The sequence below is a fragment of the Orcinus orca genome, chromosome 8 (assembly GCF_937001465.1).
Source record: "Orcinus orca chromosome 8, mOrcOrc1.1, whole genome shotgun sequence".
Lineage (NCBI taxonomy): Eukaryota > Metazoa > Chordata > Mammalia > Artiodactyla > Delphinidae > Orcinus > Orcinus orca.
The window spans coordinates 97327428-97343576 of NC_064566.1; the positions used below are offsets into that span (position 1 = coordinate 97327428).

The 16149-nt window shown below is 45.9% G+C and overlaps 1 protein-coding gene across 13 annotated transcripts in view; it reads left to right on the forward strand.

Moving 5' to 3' along the window:
- The window catches only part of GRIK4 (glutamate ionotropic receptor kainate type subunit 4), a 448598-nt gene extending 435063 nt beyond the window's left edge, over window positions 1-13535 (forward strand). For 9 of the 13 annotated variants that reach the window (XM_033407330.2, XM_033407328.2, XM_033407327.2 and 6 more), the window contains 2 exons: window positions 7569-7687; window positions 10982-13535. In XM_033407330.2, the coding sequence (XP_033263221.1) occupies window positions 7569-7687; window positions 10982-11341 (479 nt within the window). In that variant the 3' untranslated portion in view covers window positions 11342-13535. Of the gene's footprint in view, window positions 1-7568; window positions 7688-8107 lie in introns of those variants that run through there. The other 4 variants (XM_033407333.2, XR_007478718.1, XR_004477391.2 and 1 more) reach the window with 4 other exon arrangements.
- The last annotated feature ends 2614 nt before the right edge of the window (window positions 13536-16149 follow it).

The following is a 16149-nucleotide window of genomic DNA, read 5'->3' on the forward strand; positions in this document are numbered from 1 at the left end:
CGTCCTGTGGCAGAAGAACAGGGACCAGTCTGGCCTGAAAGATCTCTTCCTTTAAGTCTTTCATGGTGGCCAGGAATGGAGCCGCAGGACCATGTTTTTTCTTGTGTCTCAAATTGAACAAAGGGCAGTCCTTTTCATCTGCTTTCCAAAGCAGCTTCCAGGGGATCTTTCTCTTCGCGGTTGGGATCAGTTGGCTTCCACGTGTGCCTAAAGAAAAGAGGAGGAGATGGAGAAGACAGAGAGGGATGGAGGTGAAGGGGACTGTGAGGGCGGTCCCGTTCTCAAGAGATCTCTGAAACTGAGAGTGACATCAATTGCAATGTACCAGACAATGTGCAGTGCCTCACATAATCCTTTTCTACTTCATTATCCTATTAAAATGTGAGAAATTTCAAAGGAAAGGATCTGCCGCTACTCCACTTCTAACCCAGTATTACAGCTCCAGTATCACTGCCAAATTCCAGAGAAGAATCCTAACATTGGGATGATGCCACCATCTGAGTCTTTTTGTCAGGTCTTACTTGACTCTGGTGAGAACCTCAACATTACCCCTTGGCTTCATCTCCCCGTTTCTTTCCCTGCCTATAGCTCAGTGACCAGCTACCTGCATACACAGCTGAAAAACGCAATGGCAGATCATGTGGAAGACTGGAGAATTACAAAAAGAAGCAGGCTTCATTCCAAGCTGTTTCATTTTCTTCTGCCTTGTCTTTTCAAAAACACTTATTTTATTTATTTTCTCACTCAACTCCTATAAAAAGAAATATCGCTAGCCACTCACAGAGGCCAGCATCCCAATTCAAGGGGATTGGATTACCGAAGGCTTTGCAGAACAATTACCAGACAAAAAGGTAGTCGGTGAATTCCAAGGAAATTAAATACTTTTATCTTGAAAAACACAAGCTCACAATCAGGCTTCAAAGGAACATAAATACACCACCAGGCTGTGAAAATCAGGGTCCCCTTTCAAGGATGGAAAAGAGGCCGGTGGCATTGACTCACAAAATCCTTAGAGAGCAGGAAGTTTGCTGTCTGGCACGGCGGGAATGAAAGTGTAAGACATCTTAGCAAGAGCGGGGGCGAGTGATGAGGGGGGTTGGGGGAATCGCGGAGAGGTTTTCCTTTCTCTTTCTTCCCTGGGGGCTCAGCTCTATTATCCTGGTTCTCTGGTTTCTCTGGAGAGGGCCAAGACTGGAAACCTGAATATGGGAGTTTAGATAGTGTGAAGTGATGCTTGCCGAGGAAGCCTCTTCCTAATCAAATCAGATTGACTCTGCTAAGAGACGGGGAAACTCCGGGGGAGGGGGTGCCAGAAAGCGCGATCGGGAACAGAGGTGAACCATGGCCCAGTGTGTCTGCGTCAAAGGAGGTCAGCAGTTACAAAGACCACAGCCCCACTGTGTCTGGAAAGTGAGCCAAGATTAAGTCAATGGATCATCGATTCAGACATTTGCTGTAATGTTCCCAAGGAAAGAAGGGGATTTTATAAGTGGAACTAATAGCCCGTACATAGGTCTCACTTCCCCAGTCACTGGGGGTGAGGGTGGCATGGTCCTAGGAATGAACTCAGTCACAGGGAGCCAGGTGGTGGTCTGTTATCACGCCCCTTGCAGCATGAGGGACCATGGGGGCCCCGAGTTCTGGGGAGAAGTGATATGGGGGTAGGGATACGGGCTCAGGCTCTGGCTTCCATCTGGACCTGGTACTTCCCCACGCCAGCCTGGGCAAGTTCCCTGACTCCAGTACCTTGGTTTCCTGGTCAGGAACATGGAGGTAAGGGTAGTGCCAATTTCACAGGGCAACTGTTAGGATTGAATTAAAATGTTTAGCCTGGTAACCTGGCTCACAGTAAACATTCATAAAGGTCAGCTTTATTTTTATAAATATTAGCTGGGCAGAGTCAGATTTATCTAGATTTCACATCTGAGCTCTGAAGACTTTGGGCAAATTCTTGAAGTTCTCTGAATTTCCATTTCTTTAATTGTAAAATGCCAACCGTGGACTTTCTTTATAGTATTTTTAATAATTGAATGAGATAGAGAATTTTTTTTTAAATGAGGTGCTTGAGCTCATATTTTGATAAATTGTAAAGTACCTCTCCCATAACTTGTGTTTTGATAAATTGCAATATTTATCAGATGCCTCTACCATCCCTCTTCTATTCTGCGTTCCTTTCTCTACCCTTCTGCCGTCACCGTCTCCAGAATCTGCTAGGTCTAGTCAACAGATGTCATGGTCAATGCAAGAAGAAATGGCAAACTTAGTATTTCACAGTCCTCAGCAGGGCAAACATGACGATTCGCTCTATATTTTCTGGGAAGGTCATACGGGTCGGCTCACGTATGGGCACGTGAAGTTGCTGTTTACAACAAATAAGTCCATGGAGATGGGCCCACTTAATGTATTTGCATGGATGTAGGTGAATGTAGCTCTGCATTAGGAAGTGCTGGAAAGTCAAAATGGTCAAAGAATCCATGTTTTTGTCAAATATGTTCAATGTGGAAGATTGCCCCAAGCTTCAGCACCTAGCGTAGCGCTCAGCTCATGGGAGCTTTCTTGAGAAAGATGTGTTGACCAAAGTCAAAGACTAAATACACTGTCCCTTGACGGGATTGTGGTATAATGGTCTCTCCTCCCTCTGCACCTGCTCTGTGGCTCCTGTGACTCTGCCTCTTTGCTTCCCGGGCTCCCATTCAGAATGAGCTTTCCTGCATCACAGTTACAAATTTCCACAGTGCCATCTGGAGATATGAATGGGTTTTAAGGGCTGGGACATAAGCGCACCTGAATCCAAGAAGCGATTATTTGCCAGTCAGAACGGAAGACAGAGCAGGTGGGTGGGTGGGTGGAGATTCAAATCTACTCAGATTCTCCCTTCCAGGTGGCCATTCTAGTTCTAGAGACAATGTTCTTCATTTGCATTTGTCAACTATCATTTGTATTTGTGGGCAATCTGTGAGTGACACACCACAGTTGGTCTTCAATCAACCAGGAGTTTGTGGGGAGAGTTTGATTCCATTTCGGTTAATACAGTCTTATGGCCAAGGCCTAGCTGAGGCTCAGAGACTCAAGTGTCAGGAGAAAATCTCAGTTTCAACGCCATCTGTCTGGATGGCTTCTGTGAGGTCCCGTCTGAAGAAGGGAAGGGGGAGTGATGAGATGACTCCCCTGCAGGTGTGGAGGGCCTTGGGGTCAGCCTGGAGGGAGTCCACATGACAGGCTCCTCTGAGTGAGGGCTCTGAGCTGGGGAAGGCATTTGACTTCTAGGAGAATGACTAACGACAGCGTTAACGGAACTGCTGCTGCCTCCTAACTCCGCTTCCCGCTCCCCGCTCCATCTGTTTCTCAACTCCGACTCTGCCAGCAATCTATTCTTGCTTCCACTTTCCAATAAGTTCCTAAAGGCACCAATGGTATACAAGCCCCGCTCCTAAGAGGAGGGGGCCACTCAGCCAGGAGTCAGCACGCTGGAGCCAACACCCGTGATTAACATGCTGGCCCTGAAATGCGAGAAGCTGGGAAAGAGAGGCTGTGGGGTGTTTCAGTGACTCATGGTTTCTACCAGCATCCTGTTCAAACCTGAGCTCCTCAAAGAAGCTTTCCCTGATCTGATCAAGATTATCCCAGCACAGATCACCTGTCCATTTATAACCCTATCCCATCCCCCCACGCCTGCCCGCGACCGCGTGTGGTCAAGTCCATGCTGTGGATCGTCCACACCATGTTCAGTCCCACTCTGGCCAGCCACAGAGTGCAGTCTAGGCCACCAGGCTGGGAGCACTGAACGAGGGCTGGCCCACTTTATGATTATTTTAAACAACATTTAATTAGGAATGAATACATATCACAGTATGTATCCAAAGCTTTTGAGAATTCATGGTTCTGCACCTGGGATGTCCTTATCCTCTTTCTGTCAGCTCATTTTTTCAACAAACATTTATTGGGCTCTTACGATGTGCCAGGGGTTATAGAGTTGAACGAGACATGGCTCTTCCTCTCAAGGGAATCACAGTCTAGTGGGAAATCCAGATATATAACATGAAACTAATTATTATTTTATGCAATATTAGAGCGGCATATGTTGTATCAGAAAGCATCTCTGATCAGAAAGATCACTCAGGCAACTAGGTGGACGGTAAAGTTGAGGAGGACACAGCTACGAGCAGGGAAATCACTTTGGAGATGCTGCCAAAGTCCAAGCAAGAGATGGTGGGGCCTTGAGCTAGGGAAGTGGTAGCAGAGAGAGAGAGAGAGAGAAGGTAAGAAATTGAAAAGTATTTAGGAGGCAAAATCAGCAGGACAGTGCATGGAGGAGAGATAAGAGGCCAAATGCAGGGAAATGGGAGAATATGCCTCAGAGCAGGCAAAGGCGATTGAGAAGATTGGTGGAGAGCAGAGAGCAATGGCTTCGTAAAAAGCCAAGAAGGGGGAGTTCCCTGGTGGTTCAGTGGTTAGGATTCGGCGCTTTCACAGCTGTGGCCTGGATTCAATCCCTGGTGGGGGAACTGAGATCCCACAAGCCTCGCAGCGTGGACAAAAAAAAAAAAAAAAAAAAAAAATGCCAAGAAGGGGGTGTGGTTGACAATGTCAGGTGTTACCAGAGGTCACTTAAGATTGGGACTGGAAATTTTCCGATAGGTTAGAAACAAAATGTTCTTTGGTAACCTCAGTGAGCTTGGTTTTAGTGGTACAAGACAAAATTTCATGGGATGACAAGTGAATATCGAGAGAATAAAAGTGAATTCAGACGCAATCATTTTCTCCTTTAGATACCATAGACAGACCACCTAGCGCCTAAAAGATTTTCAAGTGTTCAAAATTATGTTTGAGATCTGAAAAAAATTATTAGCTTCAAAATGCAAAAAGAAAACTGCTAAATCAAATTAAGACGTGTAATTAACTATCTCCAAAATGTAACATTGTTTCGACTTCATTAATTTTTAAATATAATATTCATAAAAACTTCATTACATTTAGAAACTTTTTTTTTTTTTTTTTTTTTTTTTGCGGTACGCGGGCCTCTCACTGTTGTGGTCTCTCCCGTTGCGGAGCACAGGCTCCAGACGCTCAGGCTCAGCGGCCATGGCTCGCGGGCCCAGCCGCTCCGCGGCATGTGGGATCTTCCTGGACCGGGGCAAGAACCCGTGTCCCCTGCATCGGCAGGCGGACTCTCAACCACTGCACCACCAGGGAAGCCCTAGAAACAATTTTTTTTTGGTTTGATTTTTCTCCTTTTGCAAACATTCTCTTGTATGAACGACTGCTGAGAAATCACAGCCAATTATACATTAACTGTTGCTTGCCACTCCGTCACATCAGAAGCAAAATTTTTAAAATGCATTTAACATAAGATGTGGGTGCATTTTCTCCTACTTGCTTTCATGTGGGATGGGTCTCCAAATGTAAGCCTTTTAAGGACTGTCTTAACATAGTTCTGATATAGACAGTTTCAAAAATCTTGCCTAGGGAAGGAAGGAAAGAGAAGGGTATTCACTAGACAGAGCTGGAGGGAGAAGGATTTTGTATTTTTCTTTAAGAAGGGAAAGACGTGAGTGTGTGTGTGCACTGAGGGGAAGAGTCAGTAGGGGGAGAAAGGTTGGGGAGGGCTGGGATGGTGACTGAGGGCGACAGGGAAACACTAGAGTCCAGATGGCCGAATTGGACTCGAGGAGGGGAGAACAGCTCTGCAGAAACACGAGGGGAGGTTGAAGCCCTTCAAGGGGATCCTAGTCTTTTTCTACACCAGGCAGAGCTATCCCAAGGTGACAGGAAAGTCTTGTGGTACCTCACCAGTCACTTGGAGCTCTGTTTACCTGAACAGGTGGGCATCTTTGGTATCACAGTCATCACTTCCCCTTCACTGGGGAGCCCTTTCTCTACATGGGCTGGCTGGAGAAACTAGTTTGTCCATGATGCTCAGATGCACGTCCCAATACCCGGTTCTCACCACCCCTAAATCTGTGGCTGGACACCCCAGCTATGTCCTTGCTGCATTCCCCCTTAAGTGGCCCTTTTGTCCCCGGATGTTCCTATGGTTAAAAGCCTTCTGCCCAAATGGTCCCAGGTTAGGGGGGCAGGTGAACAAATGAAGCCCAAGCACCTTCCTCTTGGAGGGTAGAAATCTACTCCAAACGCTGTGTGCCTTCCCTTAGAACTGAGTTTTTAAGTCATCTCCTCTTTCTGATTATTCACAATAGAGGATGTTTACTCACACAGGTACCCAAGAGTTGGCTGTGTGGACCAGCAGACCAGAGTATACCATCCACTGGGTACATTCATGATGTAAGCCCTTGGAGCCATTGTAGCAGATTATTGGTGTAGGCAGGCACTGTGCCGAGCCGTGTTATTTTCAAAACCAAACAAAACAAAAAACCAACAGACAGCCATGTGAGTCTTTGTGAGAGAAAACCCAAGGAATCGTAAAATGGCTAGGTAGGGCCATTTTTCCAGCTTTCCAAAGTGTAGGAAGCAGTGTCAGATTTCTGCTTCTGATCCATGGCTCATCTCAGTGTTGTATGAAGCTGGCTTTCCCTGACACCGACATAGCTCTGTGTCCCATGAAGGCACTGCTGGTTGAACAAACACTCAAGTGTGCAGGCATTCCAACAGCACAGGACATAAGCTTCCCTCTTGGCATTTTTCAGGATAAAAGATGCTCTTTGATTTATGACTGTGGCGCCTCTTGAATCAGGGTTTCATGTGTTTCTGACACTCCCCTAACGTTTGGGTTTCTCTAGTACCAAAAAAAGCATCCAATTACATAGCTAACTCAGTGTTGGACACAACCGTATAATTCCAGAAATATGTATTGAGTATATATGATATGCCGGGTATCATGCTTGGCAATGAGGTTACAACCAGAAACTGCCTACCTTCAAGGAACTTAGCCATACACAGTGCTTCCCAAAATACCAATCTGCAAACAAATTTTAGGCCTGGCTGGAAAAGAATCACTTGTGAAATGCATTTTAAAATACAGATTCCTGGGCCGCATCTCCAGAGATAGAGATTCAATATGTCTGGGGTGAGGGTTAGGAATCCATACCTTTACTGAGCTTCCCAGGTGGTTCTGATGGCAGCCAGGTTCGGGAACCACCTGGGATAAAACGTTTTGCTTTCCAAGTAAGTCTGTTAGTAACACGTTGACACAATTAAGTCAATGTAATTTTTTCTATCCATAGTTTGGTTACGACAGTTGCTTTATATGAAGCAAACACAATACTAGGAAGATTGATGAAATTTTTATGAAAGTGCTAGGATTTACTGGTATTTTGCTATCATGTCTCTATATGCTAAATCAAAATTTTCCTTAGCCCTTTTCTAAAACTGACTGACCCTCCCACCCCAGAAAGCTTCTCACCAATCTCCTCCACTTGCATCTAGAGCCCTTTCCCCTCTGCTACTCCAGCTACGCTGCATTTTTGGTTCCGAAGAATAATTATATCTCAAGGAACATGTGTGTAAAATGTCTACAAGACTCAGGTTCTGGTCATTCAGCATTTTTGGTAGAATGATTATGTCTCCCAGCTCTTTTACACTATTTTTTGTTCGTTCTCACTTTCTTACAGGACTGGGAATGGAGAATATTGGTGGAATCTTTGTGGTTCTTATTTGTGGCTTAATCGTGGCCATTTTTATGGCTATGTTGGAGTTTTTATGGACTCTCCGACACTCAGAAGCGACCGAGGTAAACCTTCTAAGGGGTATGACCTATAGTATTGGCAAGCAGGGCCAAATTCACAGGCTCACACAGGGACAAAGGTCATTTCAGACAGAACTTGTGAAATCCCACAGGAGGGTGGGGCACCCATGGAACAGCAGCACAGCGGAAAGAATCCCAGTTCCGAGGACAGGAGCTCAGGGTTCAGGCTTCATCACTTACTAATTATGCAGCCACAGAAAGGGCACATAACCTCTCTGGGCTTCAGATTCTTCTTTGAAACAGCCCAGCAAATAAATCTGTGAAAAATGTTTTATAAACAACGAAGACGTAACACAACTATGATTTAAGATGTAGTGTCATAAGGGCAAACAGGCGAAAGTACCAGGTTACTAATGGAAACGATGGCTTTGGTTCTTCCATCTTAAGTATGTTTTTGCCTTGCAGGTAAAGCTGTTTAGAGATATCCCAATTCACGAGAGCTCCTAATGACATCTTCCTTCTCAGGGATTTTGAATAAGTTTAGTTCCCAAACCTGTGGCTTAGAAACTGGGTTAATATAAACTTCACACAGATGGAAGAGGCTGAGAGAAGGAAGACGACTTTACCCCATTCTATCTCCATTCCAGGGCACAAATCATTACACGCTACTTGCATTGTTTGGTTTTTGAAATACATTGGCCTCTATCTCAATCTCCCAACTCCTGATCGTCCTAAAATCTCCTTCCCTAATTGACAGCTCCTAACAGCAGATAACAGTACAGAAGAGTACAGCACCCCTATAAACCTAGGCGGTCCAGCCTCATATAGGGCTCCATTCAACACTGCTGACCAGTCTTTTCCTTTTCTGTGCTCAGCCTCTTTCCCACTTCCCAGTAGGACTTCCAAGCCATCACCCACACTCCTCACATCCCTTTGCTCCTCCATGACTAATTTTGCCTCCTGCCTCACCTGGAACTCAGGAGTGACCAGCCCCAAATTAAAACACCCACCTGAAAATTTACCCACAACTGGAGCCACCCCCAGGGCTTCTGCAGGTGTTCTGGTCATCCCTCCATCTCTGCCTTGTTCCCACCTTTCCTCAGCTCCTCTAGGATTATCCTTTTTCTCCCCTTTATTTAGTTTTTTGCCTGCTCTCTCCCCCAAGTCCAAAACTATGCTCATGTTTATCCATATTTTCAAATAATAGCCATGATGCTGTAGCTCTTGCCCTACCCCTCTCTCTTGCAAGCCCAGGTGATCCGACTGCCTCTCTCTCCATGTGCTCGCCTCCCATTCGGGCCTCACTCCACGGCAGCTGGCTTCTCCCCACCCCTTCCCCGAAAGGTCATGGCTGAGAGGTCTGACCCCTCCCAATGAACAAAACCAAAAGAGAACCCACTGGGCCTTATTGGACCTCAGTGTGGCCCTTGATGAAGTGGACCGCTCTTTCCAGAACTCTCTCCTCCCTTGCCTTGCCTGCTCCAAGCTCTCTTGGTTTCCCTCCTCCTTCCCTTTCCAGCGTTACTGGCTTTCTCCTTCTGTCCACCCCTTAAATGGCTGTGCTCTTACCTCTTCCTAAGACCTCGTTCAGGTGTTCCTGTCCCTGTGAAACCTTCCACAGTTCTCCTGCCTTCTTCCCTGGACCAGAAAGTTGCTCATTCCTCCTCCTTTCCACCACCCCTGTAACCAGCACATAGAGCACTTACAAACTGTGTGTCAATTATTTTCGTATCAGCCTGGCTACGAGACATTGCACTGCCTGAAAGTAAGGACTGAGTCCTTTGTGTCTGTATTTCCACTGCAAAGCACAGTGTTTGATACTTAGTTGACAGTCAATAAATATCAATATACGTCTTTATGTTCTTGTCACATATAATAGATTAGGCAGGTGGAGGTGTTTTTGTTGTAATTATTATTAGAAGCACAGAGAAGTTAAGTGACTTGACTACAGTTTCTGCTATTCACTAACAACCTTGGGTCTAGAATCCAGGTCTCAAGTCCTAACTCAGGCCGTGTTCCATTAGGGGATTCTACTTCTCTGTAGCTGCTTCAGGTAGAGGACCTGTGCACGCTGGGTTATTCTCCCAAGAGCTCGCCAGTGGTCTGGATGTACCTTGAAAAATTCAGTGAGGAGTTCAAGCTCTCCCAACATCTAGAAAGAAGAGTAAAGGCTAAGTTAACTATTTGACTATGGTAGAACAACTATCCTGTTGATAGAACGGGAAGACTGGAAGAAGGAACGTGAAAGAACAGAAAGCTGCCTCTCCCATCGTAATGGGAGGAAGTGTCCTTTCCAGCACAGAGTAGAGAAGAAAGCAGAGCATGCATGTGCTCTGCAGTATGTAGGTTTAGGTTCAAATTCTGGGTCAGCTGTTTGTTAGTCGAGTAATTTCTGGCAAGGTATCTAACTTCTCTGAGCCTCTATTTCCACATCTGTGAAATGGGTATAACAGTAGTAGTCGTGGTACAGGTTCAAGATTCTTCATCCACAATTCTGAAACCTCAACAGCTCAAAAAGTTCCAAGCTTTTTGTAAGTTTGATGCCAATGCTTTTGGTGACAAACCTTGACTTGGACTCGTATGAGGCTAATGTTTATGGTCTTTAACTCACCTGGTGTGAACGTATATTCATTTTGCTACAGAAATATTAATGTGTTTGAATACAGGGTCTTCCCCAGAGCCCACTGGAAGTGATACATATTTTATGTGCATTGTATTACCTTGTCAAAATTCAAAATATTTTGAAACACAGCTGGACCCAAGAGTTTCTTATCAGGAGATGGCAGAGCTGCAGGAGTAGATTGCCTTGTTTTTGTTATTATAGTTATTGTTAGAACGCAGCCTTTCCAGCCATAACCAGCTGATTAAAAGAAATGAGACTCTTTGGCCTGAGAACAGAATGTTCATGGAGACATGGTTGTTTTTTCACAGGCTTGAAAGACTGACATGCGGTAAAGGGATTATTTATTTAGTCGGCTTCAAGGTCCAAATTTAACTGGGATGGATGGATGAAAAGTTCAGGGAGAGGAATTAAGTCAGTAGAAGGAAGCAGCCTTTAAGGGTAATCTGCAAAAATGGTAGCGGCACCTTCCCAACATGGTGAGATCAGTGTCTTTGAAGCCGTTCAAAGACGAGACGACCAGCTGGCGGGATGGTATGGAGGATGTTTGAATATTAAATAGCGGGTGGAAGTGAGGAGGTGGATTGAAAGACCTTCAAACATATAAGATGATATAATTGTGAAACACTGCACCCTAATCGCGCGCCCGAATGAGCCCGCAGGGGACCCTCGGGGGCTGGTCCTGAGAGGTCGGGCTGTGACCTCCTCGTGTCCTCCAGGTGTCCGTCTGCCAGGAGATGGTGAGCGAGCTGCGCAGCATCATCCTGTGTCAGGACAGTGTCCACCCGCGCCGGCGGCGCGCCGGGCTACCGCCGCCGCAGCCCCCCATCCCCGAGGAGCAGCGCCGGCCCCGGGGCACCGTGACCCTCAGCAACGGCAAGCTGTGCGGGGCCGGGGAGCCTGACCAGCTGGCGCAGAGACTGGCCCAGGAGGCCGCCCTGGTGGCCCGCGGCTGCACGCACATACGCGTGTGCCCCGAGTGCCGCCGCTTCCAGGGCCTGCGGGCGCGGCCGTCGCCGGCGCGCAGCGAGGAGAGCCTGGAGTGGGAGAAGACCACCAACAGCAGCGAGCCCGAGTAGCCCCGCAGCCGAGGATGCTCGGCTCCCCGGCCCGCTGCGGAGGCGGGATGCGCTGAGCCCGCCATACTGCCGGCGGGGCCCCCGGACTTGTACATCGTCCACCCTTCTCTCCAGATTTTGGATCCAGTAACTTTACAAAACGATCAAAGAGCCTGACGCCCCAGCCGGAGACGGCGCCCTGGTCCGGGGAGCTGAGACGTTGAGCCCGAGTGGCAGGGGACGCTCTCCCACCTGGCCACAAGCCACTTCTTCCCGCAGTGGGCCTTTCCCTCCCAACAAAACTAAAGAGTCGGGGTGGGAGGGGTCCCTGCCCAGACCGTCTGATGGATTGGTTGCATCATCAGAGGAATTTCCCCCTAGGAAGGGGCCATTGTACCCTGGGTCTAGTTCTTACAGGAAAAAAAAAAAAATTAAACTCAACAGGGAAGCTTTTCTTTTCTGGATTTGTATATTTTTGTTAATGTTCTTTTCTTTTGTTTTCTCTGTTTCTCTCCTTCCCTCCTTTTCTTCTTTGTTGTCTCAATTCTATTCCTTTGTTTCGTTTTCTTGGAGGGGGAGGCTGGGTTAGGGAATTGAAGTCACAATAATCCCTGTTACCATTTTCCTAAATTTTAGGATATGAAGCGGCCAGTGCATCAGACTCCAGACGCTGAACTCTCCTTTCTGTGTGGTGACTGGGGCCACAGGGCATGCAGGAGGTGGTGAATTAGGTGGAGAATGTCAAAGAAAGGTCCAGTAATTTTTTAAATGCCAAAACCCAATTAACTCATAGTTTACTGAGAGACCTTGAAATGCCTGGGATTTCAGAGGTTAATTTGTCCTTTCTTTCTCTCTCTTTTCGACTTTCCCTATGATTGGATTTGATTTGGTCCTTGGTGAATGTGATCTCTGAAGAAGAGAGATAGCGGAGGAGAGTAGAAGGCACAAAGTATCCCAGGCCCTTGTTTAAGGAGCAGAGAGGGTAAATACAAATTTCCCCAACAGTGGCCTTGGCTTCAGCAGGAACGTGCTGTCTTCAGGTGGGGAAGGATGGGGCTGCCCTGCTGGTCTGGTGCATACTTTGTCAACTGCACCTCTTTTTAATCAAACTCGGTAGTTGCCTATGAAGCCAGACCCCCCAAGGCTATCATGGATTGGGTGATTTCTTGCTACTAGATGTGAGACCTCGGTGCAAATGTGTGTGTGTGTGCGTGTGCGTGTGCGTGTGTGTGTGTGTGTGTGTGTGTGTGTGTGTGTGTGTTTATTATATGGGAAGATCTTAAGTAATCAAGAATTTGCCAGGTTCCTGGGAGAGAGGTAGGGTCTTGTAGTCAATACACAGGCCTGGGAACTAGGGACTCTTGAGTCCTCACCTAAGCATGGGCAGTAGCCCCCCTTGTATGACTTTACATGAAGCATCTCGCTTCTCTTTCATCTACACAATCGGAGTTACTGATGCTTTCCAGGCTGCCAGATGCCTGCTAAGTACTTCTCTACTTGTGAGATGTTTGCGGTGTCCGGAGCACTCAGCGGGAGGGGTGAAGCTTCTCAGCAGCTGTTTGACCTTTGATTGGCTTCGCCAGTTGGGAGTTTCACACAGAGAGTTTTCATTTTCTGATTGAAAACAAATTCTATGCAATTTCTGTTTGTCAACTTAGAAAATTCAGAGGAGAGAGAACTAAACAGCCACTAGGGCCATCTCCCCCGCTGTCACCACCTTGAATCAAATTGTCCTCACGTTGTTTCTGTTCTGAACATACTAAAATAAAGACACCTTTGCAAGACAACGAGCTTAATTCCATGTTTTTGCCGTCGACATTAGGTCGACATCTTCTTTGTGCCAGGATTATTAGTTAGAACTGCCATCCTGGGGGTACCCCGATGGTTCCTATAAAGGATGCCAGTTTTGTCCTAGGCTGACCTCTTCTCTCTTATGAATTTGAATCTTTTTACTTTTCCCTCTTAAACCATCAAATGTCGGCAAGCTCTGCAGGACATGAGTCTTTTTTTAAACCTTGCTTAGAGCCTCCTGGAGAAACGTGGATTTGGTGGGAAGGGCACCTGAAGGCAGATGGACGGCAGACTGCAATGGTGCCGTGCTGCCCCGACCCACAGCTCCATTCCGTGCTTCTGACAATGTGGTCCCTACTGTCAGATCGCATGTGGGGCAGGAAGGGTTGTTTTTTTTAAAAAAAAAAAAAAAAACACACAAAAACTTGTTTTTATGAGCAGGATATCTTGATCAATAACAAATTTTATAAAATGGATTGGTGAAATAAATGTCCACATGAATCATTTATAAAGTCTGTTTCTTTCACGGAACAAAGATAAGACTGACAGCGCTAGGCATTTTCTATTAGCTGCTGGGACCATTGCTGCACCTCACTGAAGCTGGTGCGTGAATCTGCAACCAGCTAGGTCTCTTCCTTGGTTTGTCTCCACTTTTTATCTGTTGGTTGCCGGCTTTCTTTTCCATTCTGTATTTTCTATCTGATTCTGTATACTGTATAAAGCCGTTTTTTCTTGTCTGTTTATCTTTCTTCGACTGCAATATTTACAATAAAACAGAAACAAACCCTGAAATGTTAGTGATGGATGAAAGCTGTCTGGGTTTGGAAAGAATGGCTTGGTGTGTCTAAAATCCAGGTACTCTGAAAGCCAATAAAAGTAGAAATCCACATTTTGTCTTCCCCTCCACCTGCCCTTTTCTCGCTCCCTCTCCATTCCCTATCCTCTTCCGCTCTTTGTTCAGACCCCAGAAAAATCTAGGTGGCTTCTTTCAATTTGTAGTCCTGGAGGCAGAGCCAATCCCCCGCCCCTCCCCAAACGGATACACATGTTAATGAAGTTCAGGATTCATAGGGTTTTGTCTTCCTAAATGCACTTTCACAGAATAGTCATCTATTGATACCTAGGGTAACTCTAGTCAGATATCACCCCAGATTCCACTGGGAGCTTGAAGATTACATCAATTAAAATATAATACTTCGCTTTATTTCTTTTAATTGCCTTGCAGGGCCCCAATCGTCACCAGATCTCTACCTCAGAACCCAGGTGGGGTGTAAGTTGAGCATGTAGATGGCCGAAAATCTTTTGGCTTCCTCTAATCCAAAGCTTATATGAGAATATTCATCCTGGGAACTTGCCAACCGGCCCTCTTATTGGTTAGGTGAGACCAAAATATCATGATAACCAATCCACCTGGGGCCACTCTGTGAAAGTTTATTAGTTTGGAATTCCAAGGAGTTTAATTTTCTTTTGGAATCCAAGGGGGACTTCCCTATGGTGTAGGAGTCAAATACATGAGGCCAGAAAGGGCTGGGGCATTTCAGACACGGCAGGCTGGTGGTTTGAGTGGAGCTTGAGAGAACCATTTGTAGCCCTCCCGCCAAGGGGGTGTGTGCAGCAGTAAAGCAGTCTGGACACGATAAGGGAGATTTGATTCCCTGACTGGTAGGCAGCTCTCTTGGGGTAATAACAAAGAGACCTGTTGGGAAAATTCAGAGAAGGAATCCTTTCATAAAGATTTCACTTAAAGCTAGTGCTTCCTATGGGGCCTCTCAAAGAGAAAAGTAAGCTTTTAGTTGCCTTGAGTTATTGCAGTGCCTTTCTGTGAAAGGTGGCTCCCTGCCCCCCACAGGCAGATCCCTCGCCATTAGCCCAACGGAGTGTCCTCCGTGGCTGACAACCTGGGAAACCTACAGTATGACTCAAAGATTGGTGACGATGTGACTTCAGAAATCTCTTCTCACAGAAAAAATAGAGACTCACGCTATCTATCTATCATCTATCTATCTACCTACCTACCTACCTATCATCTTTCACAACTGGTGTGGGTGCAAAGAAAAAGGTCGCCAAGTTTTAAAACTGAAGAGGTCAACAACCCCATTATCATTTAAGGGCAACTGGGCAAGAGAAGTTCTGTCACTATTAACAGAATAGTTAGAATTAACTATTAACTATTAACTATTAACACTATTAACAGAATAGTCAAATTTTGTTAATTTCATACCAATTTCCGAATCTGAAGAATGAATGAAAAAAATATGAATATTGCCATTAAACAAATGATAGAAATAGCACTGAGATCAAGAAAGGAAAAAGTATACAAAGGGAATAAAGTGAAAAACAACCTCTCTGATCAGAAAAGGCAGAAAATTTGAGGGCCAAAGAAGGGGCGTAAAGAAATTGAGTATCAATCTCCCCATACATTAAGTAAGAGCGTGCATCTAAATATTTCACTGGTCAGACTGAACAAAGCATGTCAGAGAACCAGTGCGTTGTGACGGTGTTGTGTCTGGGGAATTGACCCTGTTTACAAAGGTTAGAATATGCAGAGTCTATATTGTAGAGGATGGAGGTCAGACCCATAAGTACAATGATCCTCCTGCTGGAAAATTAGCTAAAGAATCCTGCCCACTCCTCAGTAACCCTTGTGCGCGATCCAATGTTCCCTCTTGACTATGGCAGAGAAGTCAGAGGGGAACAGGGACCAAGGGACCTCTCACCCTGTGGGGACTTTTTCATACATTGGTGAGTGACCTTGAGAGGTACTTCTTTAGTACACAGCCCCACATTAGATTCTGTGGGATATTATGAAGAAGTGGAAGAAACTCTCTGTCCTCTGTCTGGGAAGACAATACTTACTTGTAAGAAACAATGAAAGTAAAGCACAAAATATCCAAGTGCTGGAGTGTGTGATTTGGAATACAAACCATATAGACATTCAGAGAGGCTAAAGATTCCCAGTAGGGGAAGAAGCAGGACTGTTTGTATCTTGGGTTTGTTAAAAAAATTTTTTTGACGTCTAGAAAAATAAGCTTTCCCTT